This window comes from Mustela nivalis (assembly GCF_964662115.1).
Source record: "Mustela nivalis genome assembly, chromosome: 14".
Classification (NCBI taxonomy): Eukaryota; Metazoa; Chordata; class Mammalia; order Carnivora; family Mustelidae; genus Mustela; species Mustela nivalis.
The window spans coordinates 89,799,700-89,821,687 of NC_139033.1; the positions used below are offsets into that span (position 1 = coordinate 89,799,700).

At 40.1% G+C, this 21,988-nt stretch overlaps 1 protein-coding gene across 7 annotated transcripts in view; it reads left to right on the plus strand.

Annotated features, from left to right (window-relative positions):
* Positions 1-21,988, plus strand: part of TTC28 (tetratricopeptide repeat domain 28) — a 645,085-nt gene that overhangs the window by 456,514 nt on the left and 166,583 nt on the right. For all 7 annotated transcript variants that reach the window (XM_082697968.1, XM_082697969.1, XM_082697970.1 and 4 more), the window contains one exon: positions 8,456-8,963. In XM_082697968.1, the coding sequence (XP_082554094.1) occupies positions 8,456-8,963 (508 nt within the window). The remainder of the gene's footprint in view (positions 1-8,455; positions 8,964-21,988) is intronic.

Genomic DNA, 21,988 nt, shown 5'->3' on the forward strand with positions numbered 1-21,988 from the left:
TAAGATTCAGAGGTTTTGTGTTTTTTTGTTTTTGTTTTTGTTTTGTTTTGTTTTTTTAGATAAACCCATAGCAGCTGCTTGGTAGAAGCTTTGAAATCTGAAAGAAATTTTTCTGTTACTCCTTATAAAGATGACATTGGGTGATATCATGGACAGTGTCCTCAATAATATAGATAATAATTTCTTTTTATTTTATTTGTCCAGTTGGTTTTGTGTGACTTGAGTAAGTAACTCCAGATGTTCATGACTATCATTTAACTTTTACACAGACTTACTCTATCAGCTCAGCTGCTGGTTAAGGTAGATTTTCAAGCTACAGTATGCTCATTAAATAGAGAATGTGAGTCATTTCAGACTGTAGGAAGTATACAGACCCCACAGAACACGATTCAGTCCTCTGTTTCTATAGGTTCATATGGGGGTGGCTATAGAGTCCCTCCTAATAGGCCTGCGCTTTGGATTAAGTATTACCAGATAGACAGTTTGTCTCTGGGTTAGGAAATTTTTTAAGGATTCGCTAAGTTCTGATTTTAGTACCTAATTCTTCTCAAATTTTGTTTTTCTATAAAAATTTCTAAAATTTCAAAAAAAAATTTTTAAACTTCTTCATCTATAATCCTGTGGTAATTGGTAAATGCCTAAAATTTAATCATTCAGAAACATGGTAATTCAAATAATTGAATGATCAGGAAGCATTAACTATAACTATGATGACTGGAGCATGACAGTTAGTAATTAATAAAGCTGAATATTGTATTGATAAGGCTAGGCCAGGTTATGCTGCACTAACAGTAAATCCCTAAATCTCAGTGGCATAAAACAACAAAGATTTGTTTCTTATGCCCACTGTATATTCACTACTGGTCAGCAAGGGCTCTGTGCCATATTGCCACGATTGTCACTTCAAGTTCAGTTCTGGTGAAGCAGTGTGTGGCAAGGGAAAGAGAATGTGGTGAAGCGTGCCCTGGTTCCTAACGCACCAGCTGGATGTGATTACATTTATCAGCCAAAGAACAGTCACTGACCCCTGACTTCATGCATGCAGGGATGTGCCATCTTACCTGCTTGGAAGGAGGGAAGCTAGAACAGTTGTGAACAGCCCCAAAGAGGACATTAAATATAATTAGTGATTAAAATAGGTCTTTTTGTATTCTAACTAGTCATTATTTTAGTTAGGCATCGTGGTGTTGTTGGTACCACTTATCTTGCTTCTTTTCATCTATTTCATGGAAATAGATGCAAGTACAGATCTGGTCTGGTCAGCCCCCTGCTTAAACCAGTGGCCCTTATTGCCCCCTGGGTGTCTGTAATTCCCTCAACAGGGGCTAAACTCTGTGTAGTCAAATGTGCAGGATAGCCAGGGCCTGACACAGGTGGATGTGAACCTGGCTTTATTATTAATTGTGGACTTTCAGGCATGGCACTTTATCACTTGGAGTCTAGTGTTATCTCACAAATGTACATAAAAATAATGACACATGTGTGAAGGGTTGTTATAAGGAGCAAATGAAACAACATACATGGAAAATGCTTTAGGGGCACCTGGGTGGCTCAGTGGGTTGAGCCTCTGCCTTTGGCTCAGGTCATGATCCCGGGGTCCTGGGATGGAGCCACCCCATCCGGCTCTCTGCTCAGCCGGGAGCCTGCTTCCCTTCTCTCTGTGCCTGCCTCTCTGCCTACTTGTGATCTCTGTCAGATACATAAATAAAACCTTTAAAAAATATTTTTTTAAATACAAATAAAATTAAATTAAAAAGAAAATGCTTTAGATTTTACAAATTGATGGACAAACATAACTTACCCAAACTCACCTTTCAGACTCCCCTCTTGCCACTACCCCTCCTCTCAGGTCTGAATGGCTTCTCGTCATCCTTCATGCCTTTGCTCGTGCTGTTGCCATTTCTAAGAGATACCTACTCCTCAAATGAGGAAAACTCCAATTTATTTACTTTTAAATTAATAGACTGCATTTTTTAAGAGCAGTTTTAGATTTACAGAAAATATACAGATTTACAGAGAGATGCCACACACCCTCTTAGTTTCCCACTTAGTTTCCCTCACTGTTAACATCTTGTGTTAGTGTGATACATTTGTTACAATTGACAAAACAACATACTCTTATTAGGTGAAACTCATAGTTTACATAGTTTACATTAGGGTTCACTGTCATGTGCAGCCCATGGGTTTTGACAAATGCATGATGTCATGTGTCCGCCATTTAGGTATCATGCAGAATAGTTACACTGTCCTAAGAATCCCCTGTACTCCACTTATTTATCCTTTTCCTGCAACCACTGACTTTTTTTGCCTTCTCCATAGTTTTGACTTTTACAGAATGACCATAGTTGGGATGATACAATAGATAGCCTTTTTAGGCGGGCCTTTTTCATTAGCAGTGTACAGTTAAACGTCTCTGTATATCTCTTTGTGGCTCCATCATTTCTTTTCAGCACTAAATAGTATTCCACGGTAAGGATGTACAAGGGCTTAAGCATTCACCTATTGGAAAACATCTTGGCTGCGTGCAGTTTTTGGCAATTATGAATTCATGTGTAGGTTTTTGTGTGGACCATAGTTTTCATTTCATTAGAGTAAATACATGGGAGCATGGTTGCCACATCGTATGGTAAGAATATGTTTAGTTTTGCAGGAAACTGCCCATCTGTCTTCCAAAGTGGCTGTCCCATCTTGTGTCCCCACCAAGAAATGAGCTCCTGTTGTTCCACATCCTCGTCAGCATTTGGTATTGTCAGTTTTTTAGATTTTAGTTATTCTAATAGGTGCGCATTGCTATTTCATTGTTCTGATTTTCAATTCCCTGATGACATATGATTTGAAGCATCTTTTCATATGCTTATTTACCATCAGCATATTTTCTCTGGTGAGGTGTCTGCTCACATCTTCTGCCCATTTCAAAATTGGATGATTTTTTTTGTTGTTGAGCTTTAAGTTTTTTTTTTTTTCCCCATATTTTGGATACTAGTCTTTTGTCAGGTATGTGTTTTGCAAATATTTTCTCCCAGTCTGTGGCTTATCTTTTCATTCTCTTAATAGTATCTTTTGCAGAGCAGTTTTTAATTTAAATAAAGTTCATCGTGTCTATTTTTTTAATGGGTCATGCCTGTAGTCTTATATCTAAAAATTCATTGCCAAGCCCTAGATTTTCTCTTATGTTAATTTGTAGGGGTTTTATAGTTCTGTGTTTCATACTTCAGTCTGCAATCCATTTCAAGTCAACTTGTTTGAAAGATGTAAGGTCTGAGTCTAGATTCACTTTTTTTGCATTTGGGTGTCTAGTTCTAGCACCCTTTGTTGAAAAAACTGTCTTTTCTGCATTGAATTACCTTTGCTCTTTTGTCAAAAATTAGTTTACTATGTTTGCATCAGTCTAGAGATTTTTCATGAATGAATGAACAAATGAAGAAACCAACTAACAGACCCAAAACACTCCAATGACTGTGTAAGCTTTGACCACTTGAAGTCAAGTGCTTTTCCCAACATTAGGTGTTGGATATACCAATGATTCTAGACTGCTCCTGGGTAAAGGGTGAATTTTCTTATGCCTACATTTGCAGAAAAATACTATGAGTAATATGATTCAATGTAGGAAGGTAATTACACATCCTCCCATCAGTGGGGCAAGCCTTTTGTGTTGTCTCTTTAGTTCTGATGACATAACTTCTTGTTCTATTTTCTGGTCATTTTCTGCAACATCTTTAATTTTTTTTTTTTTATGACTCACCACATTGGAAGGTATTAATAGTTCCCATTTACAGATGAGGAAACTGAGGCTCAAAGATGTCACATTACTTGTGTGGTATCACAGTTCATGATTGAACCTGTGCATGCCTGATTTGAGATTCTGCCCCTATTCTTCTACATCCCTCTGCCCCTTGGGTTGTAGGTGGTGAACCCAGGATGTTGAGTGTGAGGGCACTGAACTGGCAGGGAATAGAAGGTGCATGTGGATTTGGAAGAAAAAACAAAATTCTTGGTACTAGCTGGTATATTTCCCCTTTAAAAAACCATCCACAATTAATCAGTCAGTAGTTATATTGAATATACAGAAAATATACAGATATCTAATTATTTAGATCTGTCATTTTAATGCTAATTTTCTATCTCTTATCTCTGATAAGAACCACATATTTAAGTATTTAATCTTTAATGGCAGTGTTATCAATGTGGTTATAGTTTGAGTAGTTTAAACTTTCTCTATTTTATGTCTCAAACTGCAAGTCCTTAAAGGTGGTTTTAAAAAGTCTGAGCGAATTTCCTTCTCTAGTTGCATAAAGCTGACTTGTTAGATACAGTTCTTCTGCAAATACTCAGGTCACAGAGCAAAGGGTGAGGACTCCTGTGTACTAAATCTGCAGCTGGATATCAGGCTTTGGCAAGAACTGGAGTAATTTATATCTTGTAAAAAGAGGAAAGTATTGTCTTATCCCAACCAGATAGTTTGTTAGCATAACTGTTTGTGCGCATTTTAGTATTCAAATACAGATGTTCCAAAATGTTTCCACTGTGGGAAGCAGCTGTTGCTATTCTAGCACAAAAATCTCAGAGAGATTAATATACAAAGGCAGCAGTGAACCTTAGTGGCAAACGTAGCATCTGCTTGAGGTGGGGCCTGTGATTCCCCATAGATGGTGGGTCTTCAGATTCTCGTTAACAGCCTGAAACCATGTTTCAGATCTAAGCTTATTCTACAGGAACAGGAACAAAGACAAGTGATTAATTTGTAATTCACTTAGCTGATAAATAACATCACATGTTATTTGCCCAAGGGCTGTAAAACACTGGACTTCATTTCCTGTGGCAACTGATAGGAATATAGTTGTTCGGTCATAATGACTGATGTGTTCAGTTGCCATTACTAGCTTCTGCTAGGCAACAGAGCTTAGCCCAGCCAGCTTGCAGTCATAAAACATCCATCCACACCTTAGTGATGCATTTTCTGGGAACCTGGTGGTTTATGCAGGATACTGAGATGCACTGCTTCATTTGATCCCATCCCAGCCCTGGGAAGTATGTACATTGTCTTTATCAGTACCATTTAAATATAAAGGAAACTCGGGTGAAGAAGAAGAGTGACCTATCAGGGCTGTACAGCCAAGGCTTCTGACTCTAAATCCTGTTCCATTCTTATATTACATCTCTAATGTAGAGCTGCCTCTCTAATTTCAGAGGCTGGGATGTGTGCTTCATAAATTCTATTGTCTAGAGAAGCTGGTTTCCAGGACACCTGCCATGAAGAGTTGCAATGAGACAGCACTGTCTAGTAACTGGAGGGTGCCAGGGAAGAGTCAATACGGTAGTCCTTCCCTCTTTCTCCTGCACCCCAGAGGGGAAATGCCCCAGCACTCCCTTTCCTTATGTTCAGAGAACTGCCCCGTGAGCTCCCCTGTCTTCCTGGCATTTTCAGAGAAATGAAGAACGGAAGTAGAAGATCCCATGGCTGTCATTCTGAGTTGCCTTAAACCAGAAGTCCCTAAGAGCAGTGCTGGGGTGCTATGCCTGCCCCAGGCCTTATGAATCCATCCCCCATGGTGTTCAAGGGCTCATTGCCTCCAACCAGATCTACAATTTGGAATTATCTAGTGAATTATTTATGGTTTGTATATTTGACAGAGGCTGGAGTTTGAAAACTCTCTATTCTTGGTGCTCTGCTGGGACCTGGAAACGTGTGTCTGGAAAACCGAGGCTCAGGGAAGTTAAGTTTCAAAAGGCGCCAGAGCTGGTAAAGAGCAGTGCAGTATTGAATTGTGTGCCTGATTCTAAGTTATACTAGCTACATGGTGAGAGATCTGTGTGCAGCATAGATTTGTGGGTGGGGTTTGTGGACAATGTCCTGCTACTTAGCCAGCCATGGGGGGAGAACCCCAGAGAGGAAGGTGGGAGGGCCAGGGGGAAAGAGTTGGGGTCCCTGGGCCCAGAGCAAAGAAAGAAAAGGAGATTGTTGGGGAGGAGTGTTGTGAGCAGGAGAAAGCCTTGTGTACTGATGTACAGTTCTAACCTCTGGTCCCAAGGAGGTTCCTGAAGTGGCAAGCCGATACCAATACACGTCCAAGGGGCATGCTCTTCCATGACATCATTGCTACTTCTGCCTCAGTCACAGTGCTGCAACACTGTGGATTTTATGGACTCATTTCTGCCCTTCTCTACTCAGAAAAAACATAAAAGTAAATTTCTAAGTATCTGTTTCCTCTGCTTTCCTCAGTCTTTTTATTGAAATGTCTGTGAAATGATAAAAGCAACTTAAGGGGCGCTGGGTGGTTCAGCCAGTTAAGCGCCAGACTCTTTCTTGACTGGGGCTTGAGTCTGGATCTCAGGGTCATGAGTTCAAGCCCTACAATGAGCTCTCCACCAGACGTGGAGCCTACTTAAAAAAAGAAAATGCAGGGTACCTGGGTGCCTCCGTCAGTTAAGCAGCTGCCTTTAGTTTATGTCATGATCTCAGGGCCTAGGATTGAGCCCTGCGTTGGGCTCCTTGCTCGGGATGGGGGGAGGAGGCTTCTTCTCCTTCTTCCTCTACTCCTCACCATCCTTGTGCCACGCGCTCTCTTTCTCTCTCTCTCAAATAAATAAATAAAACCTTTTATTTTAAAAAAAGTTTTTATTTTATTTTATTTTTTTTTTATTTTAAAAAGAGTTTTGATCAAGAACTACTCTTTCGCAGTCAAAGAAATAGGGTAGTAAATCACTCACATCTATAAAATATTAATGAAAGTGTTCTGAAGTGCACATCTCATAAAGAAATGCCCTTACTCCAGGTGGGACAGCCTTCTCTCATTGTTATTCCCTAGCCTGGAGGCCCTTGTGAAAATCACTTGCCTAATTGTGACAGAGCACACCCTTTGTTCTGCCATGATCACGTGCTCCTGTTGGGAAAAGGGATCGTGGTGAAGAAAGGTGATACATGGCTAGAGCTTTAGGCTAGTGTGAAGGTTGTTAAAGGTAGACTTGTAACAGGTGAGTGGAGGATGGGTTAAACAGGTGATGGGGACTTGCAATGAGTACCTGCTATTGTATGGAAGTGTTGAATCACTAAATTCAACACCTGAAATTAATATTACACTGTATGTTAACTAACTGGAATTTTATAAAAACTTAATTAACAAAACAAAATGCCAAAGGAGGTCAGAAAAGGCCCAGGGTAGCTAGTGTCCCCTTTATGTCTCTACAAAGAAGTTAGAAACTAGACTAGAATCTAAGACTACATGCATTTGTGGAAGATTCCAGAACCCATGTAACCCTTTTGATATTTTTGTAGTCCCGGTTTGGTTCACTATACCAACATACAGTCCTTTTCATTAAAACCTTTAAGACAAAAAAGGCTCACATACTTTTCTTTACAGGAGCACTGTGTGTGTAGCAAGCACTGTGAGGGGACTAGGAAGATAGCTTTTTTCTGCACAGAGGCCAGGGTCAGAAGAGCCTCTAGGCAAGAGGAGTAAAGCTGGAAGAGCCACGGACGCATAGGTGGCTCAGTAGGTTAACTTCTACCTTAGGTTCAGGCCATGATCCTAGAGTCCTGGGATCAGGCCCCATGTTGGGTTCCCTGCTCAGCAGGGAGTCCATTTCTCCCTCTCCCTCTGCCCCTCCCCTTGTGCAAGCATGCGTGTGCATGTGCTCTCTCGCTGTCTCTCATAAGTAAATAAAATCTTAAGGGGAAAAAAAAAGCTGGAAGAGCCAATGTGGGCCTGAAAGTGGGTGGTGAGGCCCAGTGGGACCACCCCATTCCAAAGAGGTGTAGGCTGGAACCAACCATTGTTTTCCAAATCTAAACCCTCCACAGTAATCAGCCTGGATGATGTCACACTGAGGGAACACAGATCGGAGAACAGGACCTGACATTGTCAAAACTGACCCAGTCAGTGTCAGGAGTCACAGAATTATCAGTTGTCATTCTAAACGTCTCCATTACCATTAATCTACCCATTTGCTTTGGGAGAAAACACATCTAGAGAAATGCCCAGGAGCGCAAACACCCAAGCATGGGTTTCTCATGAATTTCCTATGCTCTATTATATGTAGTAATTAATTCGGGTTTTCTTCAACATTTTCTTTTTTTTCCCCCCTTGCTTACATTTTATTTTCATTCTTCAACTTTTTCTTATACTGCAGAGGTTAATGACTATTAACAGAGATATAGCATAATACTAAAAATGTCAATAAGTCTTTAAACTAAAACGAAGGTTATATGGAACACAGCCTGTTCTGCGAGATTAGGTATTGAAAGTTACTGATTAAATTACCATTGTCTTTTACTAGAAACTTGCTGTTTGGATGGGCTCTTTTTCAGTACTGCACAGGTCTGTGGACCACTGATAGAAACACCATTAGACACTTGGTTGGATGGTTACAGGCAAACCTCGAACATTTTATCTGCTAAAACAAGCCAAAGGCATTTTCTGATGTGCTTTCATTTCTCTGCCTTATCCTTTCTCTCCAGGCAGCTTCATCAGCCTTGAGCAGTCTGGGCCACGTGTACACAGCCATCGGAGACTACCCCAACGCACTGGCCAGTCACAAACAGTGTGTTCTTCTCGCCAAGCAATCCAAAGATGAGCTTTCTGAGGCGCGAGAACTCGGCAACATGGGAGCTGTGTATATCGCCATGGGTGACTTTGAGAACGCTGTGCAGTGCCACGAGCAGCATCTGAAGATAGCCAAGGACCTGGGGAACAAGCGAGAAGAGGCCCGGGCCTACAGCAACCTGGGCAGTGCCTATCACTACAGGAGGAACTTTGACAAGGCCATGTCTTACCACAACTATGTGCTGGAGCTGGCACAGGAATTAATGGAGAAGGCCATTGAGATGCGGGCCTACGCTGGCCTGGGCCATGCTGCCAGGTGCATGCAGGATCTGGAGCGGGCGAAGCAGTACCATGAGCAGCAGCTGGGCATTGCTGAGGATCTCAAGGACCGGGCTGCAGAGGGGAGAGCGTCCTCCAATCTGGGTAAGGACAGGCTGGCCTGCGAGATTCAGGGTCAGTGCCCTGGGCTAGAAGTAGCTGAGGTAGCCCACTATCTTTTACAGGAATCTGAGTGTTTGTATTGAAAAGAATCTCCGCATTGTGTGTGCTGTACGTTTCCTTCAGATCTATTTCCTTGGAGCCTGCCTGCTCTAAATCACACGATCCTTCCTGCCATCACAGTGCTGCAAGGATTAGAATTCTGAAATACTGGAAAAACAGAACACCCCAACCTTGTAATCTGTTTTGAGAGAAGAGCAACTAGATTTCACTAATTAGAGAGAAAGGGAATGAAATGAGGATATAAAAGCTATGTTTGGTTTAAATGAAAGAGAAGCTGCTAGGAAGTCATCAATGGAAGGGAATTTGAGAAGAATTTTGTTTAAAGGGATTTCTTTACTTGGTGACTTTAGTGACACAGAAAATGTATTTTTTCCTCAAAAGTATGTGTATTCACAAATGGCACTGCGAATTTTAGTATAAAAGCAAAACTCCTTTTTGAAAGATCTATTTAAATAAGCTAGATTTGCAGTCACTGTTTGATAGTACTTGGTTACAATGAAGACATTTATAAATTGGAGAATTTATCTGTAAGGGTAAGAGACAATAAGTATTAGTCTCTGGCTACTTTTTAGAAGATCCTGTTATCTTGACTCTACTCGAACAGATGTGGGTACACAATGGAAGAAAAAGATGTGTTTGGGAACAGAACTGGAATTCATCCCTGAGCCCCATTGTTTGTTCTCTGTACACACGGACTCAGGACAGGGAGAGGACAAGGAGAAGGTGACCTCATTGGTCTTAGTGTATGTTTCTTGGATATTAGTAGCAGCAGAATGTACAACTCAGCTCCCTCTTCTTATGTGACCTAGAAAACTGAGACCGCCCCCCCCCCCCCCGCTTCGCCATTTATTTAATTTTAACACTATTCCTCCCTCCCTTCTACCCTCTGCTTATTGTGACCAGAGGATTTTATGAATACAGTTCCTAAAAAAAGTCTGGCAAATCCCTGGAGATAACTCTGAAGATGGTACTGAGATCAGAATGACAGTCTAAAGAGTCTGATAAGAACCACAGAAATAAGCTCTTGGCATTATATATTCATTCAATAAATTACAAGTATTTATTGAATCATTACTATGTGCTGAATCCTGGAATAGTTGCCCTAAGGATAGAGATTTAAGAAAAAAAAATCTTTGCCCTCAAAGAGCTTATAATTTAGTTGGGAAAATAAGAGTTAACTCATAGGACAACAGTGACCTCCCTACAAAACAGGGTTAGTAATGTGATGTTGCCATGAAATTCCAAGAAATGAGTCCCTGAGATCTGGGAATAGCCTGGAAAGCTTCTTGGAGGAGTCTAGACCCATTTAGACCTTGAAGAATGAGTGAGGTTTGGCCAGGAATGAGATGACATTGATGGAAAGGGGTATGTGAAAGAATGGGTTGGCATTTCTGAGGGATGGTGGCATGAATACCCTTCAGGACTGTGCTAGAAGATGCCAGATTGGTACAAAAACTATGTAAGAGATATGCTAGCAGAAACTCCTGAAAGTTTTGAAATGTAGGAGTAAGAAGATAGATTGGATATTTAAGGAAGACAAGTCGAACAGTGGCACGTAGGATAGATTGGAGGTTTTGAACCTGGGGTTCAGAAGGCCATGCATATTGGACCATTCATATTTTCTTTATTATCTTGTGTCCATTTGATAACTTGTATTTTCCAGAGACTTTACTCATTTCATCTAAGTGTGGAGTTTAGTGGCATAAAGTTGTTTATAATATTTCCTTATTTTCCTTTTAATTCTTGTAGGATATCTAGTGACATCTTTCAGTTTTGTTATTGGTAGTTTGTGTTCTGTACTTGCAAATCATCCCCCTCCCCTTTTCTAGATTGTTCTACATAGAGATTTATCAGTTTCCTTGATCTTTTTAAAGATCAATTTTTGCTTTTGTTAATTTTTTTAATCGCTTGTCTCATTTCTGTTTCACTTATTTCCAGTCTCATTTTTATCACTTTCTTCTTGCTACTTACTTTGGGTTCTCTTGCCAGCTTCTTAAAGTCAAACCTCAGGTATCATTTTTAGACCTTTCTTCTCTCTAATACAAACATTTAAAAAATATAAAATTTTCTTCAAACACTGCTTTACCTGCATCCAATAATTTTTGGTATATTGTGTTTTTACCTTCACTGAGCTTAAAAACATTTTCTAAGATTGTGTGATTTTTCTTTAACTCCTAGAGGGGTTATTTCATTTTAAATATTTTGAATTTTCCTAGATACATTATTGTTATCAAATTCTAGTTTAATTTCATTGTGGTCGGAGAACACACTTTGTAGGATTTCATGAGATGTAATGTCTTACAGATGTCAGGTCAAGGTAGTCGATGGTGCTGAATATTCCAGTCATCTTTGTCTGTTTTGCTTTTTTTGTCTTGATGTTTTGTCAATTGCTAAGAGGGAGGCTGTTAAATCTCCAGCTATTACTGTGGACTTCTCTGTTACCCAATTAACCTCCGTGAAACATGGTTTCATGGACTTTGAAACTCTGTCATTGGGCACATACTCATTTGTGATTGTTTTTGTCTTCTTGACAGATTGGTCCTTTTATTGTTATGAAGTGGTTTTTTTTTTTTTTTTTTTGTCATTGGTCATACCTTTTTGTCTTGAAGTCTACTTTATCTGATACTCCTACCTTCTTATACTTACTGTTTGTGTGGTCCTTTGTTTCGAATCTCTTTACTTTCTATCTCTCTGTGTCTTTATATTTAGTTTGTTAACTGCAGATACATCTAGTTCAGTTTTGTATTGATTTTGACAATTATGGCATTTTAGTTACAGAATTTCATCCACTTAACATCTATTGTAAATTATTGGTGGTATTGTATTTAGATCTGTCATTTTATTTATTTATTTATTTTTTTTTTATTTTTTTTTTAAAGATTTTATTTATTTATTGGACAGAGAGAAATCACAAGTAGATGGAGAGGCAGGCAGAGAGAGAGAGAGGGAAGCAGGCTCCCTGCTGAGCAGAGAGCCCGATGCGGGACTCGATCCCAGGACCCTGAGATCATGACCTGAGCCGAAGGCAGCGGCTTAACCCACTGAGCCACCCAGGCGCCCTAGATCTGTCATTTTAATGCTAATTTTCTATCTTCCCCTTTATATTTCGTTTTCTGTTCTTCCTTTCCTGCTATCTGTCCGTTATATTTTAACTTGTCAACTTGCTTTTTAGCTCTACTTCTTTGCATTATATTTTAGTGGTTGCTCTAGGATTACTTTATGCTATCCTTAAATTTTCACAGTGTACTTTGAGCTAATATCTTACCACTTCCTTTAAAATATAAGTACCTTACAACTTTATAGGTCCTTTTATTCCTTACTCCCTGTACTTTGTGCTGTAGTCATCACTTATATTACTACATCTATATTCTTTATAAACTTCACAATACAATGTGGGGGTTTTGTTTTATACAGTTATATTAAAAAATTAATAGGAAAAATGGTTTCTGTTTACTCACTTATTTATTGTTTGTGGTATTTGAAATCATTTCTAAGGATCTGAGTTTCCATCTGGTATCATTTACATTCAGTTTAAAGAATTTCATGTAGAATTTCTTGTAGTGCAGGTCTGCTGGTGATGAATTCTTTTCATTTTAATTTACTTTAATCATGTTTATTCACCTTCAGTCTTGAAGGATATCTTTGGCAGATACAGAATTCTAGTTGATGGACCTCTTTAAAAAAGCAATGTAGTCTTTCCAGTGTTTTTTGGTCCTTATTATTTTGATGATAACTCAGTGGAATTTAAAATCTGTAAGGCATGTGCTAATTCTTTTCTTTGATTGCTTTCATGATTTTCTCTAAACTTGATTTTCAGCAGTTTAACAGTGATATGCCTAAATGTGGCTTTCTTTGTATTTTCCCTTTCTCTGATACTTTGAGCTTTTGAACCAGCAGGTGTATATCTTTCTCCAAATTTAGGGAATTTTACCCAATATTTTTTCAAATATTTCTTCTTGCCCATTCCCTCTCTCCTCTATTTCTGATACACTGTATTACTTTAGATCTTTAATATTGTCCTATATATCACTCAGGCTCTGTTCACATTTTAAATCTTTTTTCTCTGCATTTTTCAGATTTAAAAATTTCTCATCTTTAAGTTCATTAACTCTTCTGTCATATCTTCTTTTTAAATCCATTCAGGGATGTTGAGTTTGGCATTTCCCAAGACTTCTCTCACTTTGGACATCAGCTCTGAGCAGGGGTCTCCCAGACCACCCTCAGGTTCAATAACTCACTAGAAGGATTCACAGAATCCACTGGAAGCTGTTATATGCATGGTTATGGCTTATTACATGAAAGAATACAGAATAGAGTTAGCCAAGGGAAGAGGCACGTGGCAAGGGAGTTCTAAGCATGAAGCCTTCAGCTGGATCTTCTGTTCCCAATGGAGTCACAGATAGTGCCTACGCCTCAAGCAACAGTATTGACTGTATGCACAGACCGAGAGGTCACTTGAGCCTTAGTGCTCAAAGTTTTTATTTGACCTTGGTCACATAGATATGGTTGACCATTTGCGTGGGTGACCTTGGTTTCCAGCCCCGCAAAGATGGAGCTGAAAGCCCTCACTCTGAATCACATTGTTAGCATCAACTATTTGGCATAGCTAACACCCTCTGGTAAACAAAGACAGTCTTAGGCTGGATGTTCTGAGGGTTCATAGATTGCTTCCAAGAGCTGAGGGCGAAGTCTAGGCCTCTCTTTGAGCAAGATTCTTCACTGCATAAATAAATTTTTTATCAGACACATATTGTACTTTCAGCTTTAGAATTTCCACTTAGTTCTTTTAATTAACATTTTAGTTTTTCTGCTAAGATTTATGTTAGCTTATTTAATACATGTATATTTCGTTTACATAGCCAAGCCTGTTTATTACAAAAGCTTTTAAAACCTTGTCTTCTAATTCTGTGTGGGTCTTCTTAGAGTTAGACCATATTTTTTTAAAATCCGATGTAGTTAACATATAGTGTTATATTAGCTTCAGGTGTACAATATAGTGACTCAACAATTCATTACTCTGTGCTCTATCATAACTGTACTTTTAACCCCCTTCACCTGTTTCACCCGTCCCCTTCCACCCACCTCCTCTCTGGTAACCATCTGCTTGTTCTCTATAGTTAAATGTCTGTTTCAGAGGTAGACAGTGTTGATTGACCATCATTGATATTATTGTTTTTTTTTTTTTTAAGATTTTATTTATTTATTTGTCAGAGAGAGAGCGAGAGCGAGCACAGGCAGACAGAGTGGAAGGCAGAGTCAGAGGGAGAGAGAGAAGCAGGCTCCCTGCGTGGCAAGGAGCCTGATGTGGGACTCAATCCCTGGGATCATGACCCGAGCCGAAGGCAACTGCTTAACCAACTGAGCCACCCAGGCGTCCCGATATTATTGTTTTATAACAGCTTGATTGAGATATAATTCACATATCGTGCAATTTACCCATTTAAAGTGTATAATTTAGTGGCTTTTAGGACTGTCACAGAATTGTGCATAGATTGCCTTTTGTTTTAAATATTAGTCACATTTTAATGTTTCTTTGTATATCCAATAATATGGAGTTACATCCAATATTGTGAATGTTACTATATAGAGACTCTGGATTCTGATATATTTCTCTTAACAGTATTTTGTTGTCATTGTTCTTTTATCAGTTAACTTGGCTTAATTTAAGCTCCAAATTCAGTCTTCGGGGGTGGCAGCTAAAAATCTCTGTTCAGAGCTTTTAGCTTTAACTGGGCTGCTTAGATTCAGCCTGCACATGCATATTTCAGGTGTTTGAGATTTGGGTAGAATTTATACTCAGCTTTGAAGGCTCCCCACAGTGGCTCACTCTGGGACTTTTCCTCTGGTTCTTTAAGCCAGGAACACTATGTTTCTGCCTATGCTGTAGTCTGGCCACATGGTACTAATTGGGCCTTTCCTTCTGTATCCCCCACCACCAAAAAAATGCCCTCTGGTATTTCAAAAATAGGAAACTTAACCAATGCCATTCCCTTCTTCAAAGGGTCAACTCCAACCCTCCTGCTTTTGGTTGCATGGTATCCGCTTGTAGATTCCTCCCCCTGCATCCTTCATGGCTACCGCCACCCTATAGAGTACAGTTGTTTCGGTAAGAAGGCTGGTTTGAAAGGAGCTGCTTCTCCATTACTGGGAGTGGAAGTCCCATTCATTTTTAACCCATTGAAGTTTGACTCCCAGCTTTGTCTCTTTTTTTTTTTTTTTTTAATTTATTTATTTGTCAGAGAGAGAGTGAGCGAGAGCGAGCATAGGCAGACAGAGTGGAAGGCAGAGTCAGAGGGAGAAGCAGGCTCCCTGCGGAGGGCAAGGAGCCCAATGTGGGACTCAATCCCAGGACGCTGGGATCATGACCTGAGCCGAAGGCAGCTGCTTAACCAACTGAGCCACCCAGGCGTCCCTCCCAGCTTTGTCTCTTGAAAAGGATCAAGAGTGATCTCCTCATGGCTGAGTTGAGAGATCTTTTGACAGTTTCCCTAATCATATGCAGCATTTGTACGTTCTACTGATTTTTCCCTGAAATTCTCTCCTTTTGTAGTCTCTGTAAAGCACTACTGTCCTGTTCTTTTCCTTCATTGATGCTTCCTGGTTGCCCAGTCTGCTGCACTAGCATACTAGTTGGGTTTTCTTTACCACCAGACCCTCCCTCCCCTGTGTCCTTCCCCCACTTATCAGTACGACACTGATCCTCCCAAACCTGTTCTGCAGCTAGTAGAGGCTACATAGTGCACACAACATCATGGCCAGTGTCCTCTCCTTGAAATGGAGTCTGTCATGATTTCCATTATGTAATTCCACTACTCCTCTGTACATACCTTTTACTTTTTCTAAAACTGGGCTCTTCCATCTTTGTTAATCTCACCACATTGGCTATGCTTTCTGGCTTTACTGTATTTCCCTAAGCTATTTTTTCCATTTAGAACGTTTGTGTCCCTCTCTTGCTTGTCTAAAATTTGCCCATCTTTTTAGGATCATTTCTCAATACTGTTCATGTCTTGAAGCCTCTCTTGATAATGAGATAAGCTTTTCTCAAAAAAAAAAAAAAAAAAAAAAAGCTTTTCTCTTGTCTGAGCCCTAAGAACACTTTTAAGATTTCTCTTGTTCTATTTATATTCGATCATAAGTTTTGGTTATTTGTTTTCTTGTGTAGTTACTGCTACTGGATTAGAACTCATTTGGAAATATGACATTATGTCTATAATATAATATAGACAGTATGTCTATAGTCTCTATCACTCAGTATAACTCCTTATGACATAGTGGATACTTAGTAAATGCTTATATGGTTAGATTGAATGAGTGAAAGCTTATCCCAAGATGTTGTGCCCAGATGATTGCAGGAATAGTGGAGCCTTTGGAAAGAAACATGAAGGCTGAGTGGAAGAACTAGTTTGGGGGAGCCTACGATGTTTGGTTTTATACATGTCCAATATGTATTATCTCTTATTGAATGTAACATGAGCAAATAGTACTGGAAACAGGTATCAAGAGGGCCTCATCTTGGAGCATGTGGCCGGCTCAGTCAATTAAGCATCTGCCTTCGGGTAAGGTCATGATCCTAGGGTCCTGGGATTGAGTCCTACATCGGGGCCCCTGCTTACCGGGAGCCCTGCTTCTCCCTCTGCCTCTGCCTGCTGCTCCCCCTGCTTGTGCTCTCTCTCTCTCTCTCTCTCTAATAATAAAATCTTTAAAAAAAATTATTTAAAAGAGGGCATCATCTCAATGATACCTGTAAGGTAAGGGCAGAAAGCCAGCCAGGGAGACTGAGTTAGGATCATAGACGGTAGAGGGGATCCAGGGTAGAGGTCAGGGAGAAGAGAGCTTCAGGATATGGAGGGCATATCACTTATATCACAGAAGCCAAGGGGAATGAGATTTGAATCACTAAGAAGGTTTTGTTTTTTGTTTTTGGGGGTTTTTAGTGGGGATGCAATAGAAGCTCTCTGTGCACATCTGAGGGGGAAATGGTTAGAATTCCTGGAGATAGAAAGAAAAGGTAGAGATGACATGAAATCTTTTGTCCTCAGCACTGAGCATGTACTAATATTTATTATCCACCTTTATTTGTTTTAAAATAAAACAAGGAGAAATGACTTGGAGCCTTCAGATTTCTTATGACAACAAAGAATAGCCTAGTTGTTTTCTAGGCATGCGTCTTGTGAAGATAATGTTAATATATATTTTGGCTTAGAAAATGTCCATCTTTCCTTTTAGACTCAAAACAACTGTAGTTGCATGACAGTATTTCTGTAGCCTCTGTGTTTTTAGTGGCCTTCTTTATGGTTCTGGGTTAGAGAGTTTGGAGTCAAGTCTCAGACTGTAGAGTAGGTCACTGGAACAGATCCTCAGTTAAAGTTGTCAGTGATCATCACCAGTCTTCTCATTGACTGGGGACTAGTCACACTTGCCTCTTGTCTTACTGTGGAGTGAAATGCAGTCAGGAAAATGAGAAAGGAAATGTTAGGATGGCTACTTTCAGTTTTTCTTTCCTTCCTCCCTCCCTTCCTTCCTCCCTTTCCCCTTCCTCCTTTCCTTCTTTCCTGATGAAGGTGACCTCTAAGTTTTTCACTATGCACTGGAGTATATATAAAGGTGAACCCCTTTTTAGAAGCCACTTCCTAAATACAACAGTGTCGGGGCTGGCTATGTTTCTAGGATTGGGTCAAATATGAGAGATAGAAAGTTCTTCCCACCAAATTCTGGGGTCAAATATCTAATAATCCATCTATGGAAACTAATTGAAATTTTAAAAATAACCATCCCTTTTTAGTCAAAAAGACATATCTAGACCATAGGTTATTTGAGAAATAAAGAAAAATGGGACTAGTGTTCATTAATTCATTTGTTCATTTAATCATTCATTTTTTATTCAACAAATATTTATTGAATGTTAGCTATGTGATAGGCCCATTAGTGCCTACCTTTTAATGAATAAAACCAATGTAGTTCCTGTCCCTCTGGAGCTTATGGTTTTTCATTTATATTGAGAGCTGCTCTATGCTACATTTATATTCACTTTCATATTTAATCCTCTCCACAAACCTATGAGGTCAGGAGTATTAATTAATTTTACATATGAGAAAAATCACAGCCCAGGTAGGTTAAAAAAACTTGATCCATTTAGTCGCAAGAGATCTACAGCATAAAAGATTCATTAAGGTCTCATAAAATAAAGCTTGGCCTCTTTTATACCATATTTTCAAACCATCCTGGGAGTCACGTGTTGGAATAAAACGTTGGTAGCCATCCTGGTGGGTATACATCATTCTTCTTATTTGCAGTGCAGCAGATGATAATCACCAGAAATGGTGATTTTCAGCTGTTCTAATTCTGAGATTTAAGAAATAGCACCTAAATAACTTTTATAAAAATTACATTTAAAAATTAAGTTTTGGCAATCTGAATCAGAAAGTTTTGAATTCCCAAGGAAAGGTGGAACAGCACCATTACATATTGTCTCTATAATATATACAGATATTGTACCTTAATTACATATTATTTCTGATTTAATTTTATGAATTAAATCATGACCATGAACATAATGTAAAACTCAGTCTCCTAAAAAAATCTTAAAACAAATTTGTCAGAGAAAAAATATCCTATAATGTGGCGATCACTCTATTTCATCTGTTTTTCACATTTCAATTTTTGTATGTTGGAGAGAGATGGAGAGAAGCCTAGCTTTATAGGTAGAATGTTTATAATAATTGTAGGTAGTAATTAATTTACACTAATTGAGTATTTTTCTTTGGAAATCCATAATGTGATTTATTCAAAATATTCAAAATAACTGCTCAAGATGTCAGAGGCTCTATGAGACCTCACTTGGTATAGCAGTGGGATCCCACCACATTTGTGATTTACACCACTTGTTCGTCTTTCTAATAGCCCTGGGGAGTAAACTGTTGTTATTGCTTTTCGCCGATGAGGATCCAGAGATTAATGAATGCTTGTGACTTAACCAAGATTGTAGAGCAAGAGGCAAAGTTGAGGCTAGGCTTCAGGTCTCTGATTTCCATGTGTCCATAGATCCTTCTGTGAGGGAACATTCCCTCTAGAAGGGTGGGCTCCAGTGGGAGCCATGCTAGGATTACCCAGTCTAGGGCTCCAAGCCAGTGTTGCTTCCTCTTCTGCACACCACCCGCCCTTCATATATAGGAAGATGGAAAAGAATAAGCACCAGTAAATGGGTTATAGGTCACCTTGAAGCAGTGATCCCTGCTTGTGCCCCAGGAGGCAAAACAGCAGGTATTCCTAGAGAAGTATAGGTACCACCAGGATGGAAAAAGCCTTTCTTCTCTTTCCCCAAAGAAGCTGGTATCAGTTGGTCATTTGCACTGAGCTGGACACTTTGCAAACATTGCTTCATTCTCACCTTAAAGCCGTGTGGTAGACACAGAAGGAAGGATGCTGGCTCAAATTCAGTTTATAAGTAGCAGCGGCAAGATTCAAACTTGAGTCTGTATGCTGTCTTCTAATGCAACCCACAGGCCCCCTCAAGGACCTCCATATTTACTGAGCAGTTAGTTCTTCTGCTTGAGAAGGGTGGAGGAGACTACACAGATTGTCAGAGTCTAGTAATGTCCATGATATAGGAAGCCAAAGCACACACCTCTGCTTTCCATTCAAAGCAGCTCCGATTAAGGGTCACGAAAAGGGGAAATATAAATTTTTAAAAAATGTGACCCAGAGCTGGAAAATAGGTATTTCTAGACACCTACAAGACAGTAACAGGAATGTGCTTTCTGTTTGAAAAGAAAAATGAGAAATGGAGAGCATCCTCCAAAACAGGAGTTTTTCTGATCAAGCACCAGAGGACTCACAGAAAATGATTCAGACCCTCATTAAGGTTGTGACACGCACATCCTGCGCGGTGCCCCACACCTATCAGTGCCTAATAAATATTAATAATATTTACTCTCTACTTGAGGTCAAGATTTGTCAACCTGCTTGTCTAGACATTGCTGTTTAAAAGGAGCTGTGATTTGCTTACAGATACAGTGCATCTGTAAACATGTGAGCGGAGGCAGACGGGGCGGTAAATCTTGGTCAGAGCTGCACTTTGGACGGTTGCAGGAGAGGCTGCAGAAACTGTTGTTGGAATAATGAAGTGGGTGCTTGCTGCCAGATCCCAGAGTTCTGTCTCCAGCAGGCAGAGTCTAGCAGTAAATTAGCTTATGTTTCAGCTTGGCAGTTGGCACTTGGTTCATTTGTAGATGCTAATTGTAATCTGATGTTATCAGCAGCAGGTAATTGAAATGGGCTTGATGAATTACTTAATTTCTTTTAATAGCTGAGTCTTCAAGAACTGAATAAAGAAGATAAGGTGATCGGGAGGCAAATACAACAGCTCTATCTTTCTAATTAGTGCTTGGAGCTTTTTTCTTCTTTACACAAATGATTATGAACATGTGAGGCTGAATAGGTTTATGAGTCAAAAGCCCCCATGGGGGCATTTCCCATTAGGCAGCCCAGTCCTGAGCATTGATAACACTTCTGTTAGGACTTCAGAAAGGAACACTTGAATGATCCCTTTGAAGAACATTGATTTCTGAACACAGTTGTGCTTTCCCAGACTTAGGTGGGTACTGGCTGCCAGGAATACTGCCACTTTGCCACACATCCTAACTTGGGCCCCTGGCCCCTCCTCTGTGGCTGTGCTCTGTGAGCTCTGATGCCTGGCACTGTGCAGTGTGCAGGGAAGCCTTGCAATGATGTGAAGCATTGGCTTCTGCTACCCACACCTGGTGCCGGCACCTCCCACACCTGCCTGTCTCTAAGTCTTTCCATCTGTAGCAGCTCCTTCATATCCCTTTGCTGTGCCAGCAGGGGTGGGTGCAGATGTGATCCTGGGTCCTGCCATCTGTGCTGGACGCTGCTTACTGGACCTATGCTATGTGACTGCAATGCGTTTTGGGGTCTCTCTTCCAGCATCATTTGGCCCCACTTTTAGTCGCATGTTGGTTCCTTAAGGAATCCATCTGTTTGGGGGTGAATTTGGAGGAACTGACTTTTGACCTTTTTTTTTTTTTTTTGGTCAGAAAATTAAAATAACAGCAGAAAATACAGAGCACTAGAATCCATTAGACTTCAGCTTCTTAGACTTTGGGAGATGATAGAGTAGTGATTATTCAGATCACATATGTGGTTCTCCTGCCTGGTCAGTTCTGTTTAAGTCTGCTTATTGTTAGAGGTGAGGATTCTGGGTCTCTAAGCTACCAACATGATTGTGGCAGTGAATGCCTTTGCTAGTAAATGCATTGCAGAGATCCTGGTAACATTCTGCTTCTTGATCTGAATGGTAGTTATGTGGCTGTGCTCACTTTGTGAAAATTTATTGAATTGTATGCTTAAGATTTCATACCTTTCTGACAATATGTTATACTTTAAAGGTTTACTTTTTTAAAAACAGATTGCACTCTGAGGGCAGAGTAGAATTGGAATGGTATGCTTTTCTTGATTCCATCCAGGCCTACGGCTTTCACCACCATGCACCACCTTCCCAAACTCCTGCTTCTTACACTCCCCGATCCAGAGGCCCCAGATGGATCTCTCTCCAAGTCTGTGATTTCATGTTGTGTATTCTCTTATTCTGAGAATGACAACACAATCTCAGCACCCAGCCCAGAAATCTCAAAGTTGTCCTGGGATCCCTACCCCCTTCCCTCACAGCCCAGACCTACTTGGTCAGAAGTGCTGAGAATTCTGCCTCTCTACACAACTCGTAAGGCATCTGCCAGACTGTGTTTTTAGCCTCCCGTCATCTCTTAGCTGGGTCATCACAGTGGTTTCCTCAATATTGGCCTCCTAGTTCCTCCTTCAGATTATTTTCCAATTGCTTCTATGATAACCCTCTCAAAATCCCAACTGCTCAATTGCTCAATGCCCAATCTTATCAAATCATTTCTTTACTTAGGACCCTGCAATGGTTCCCC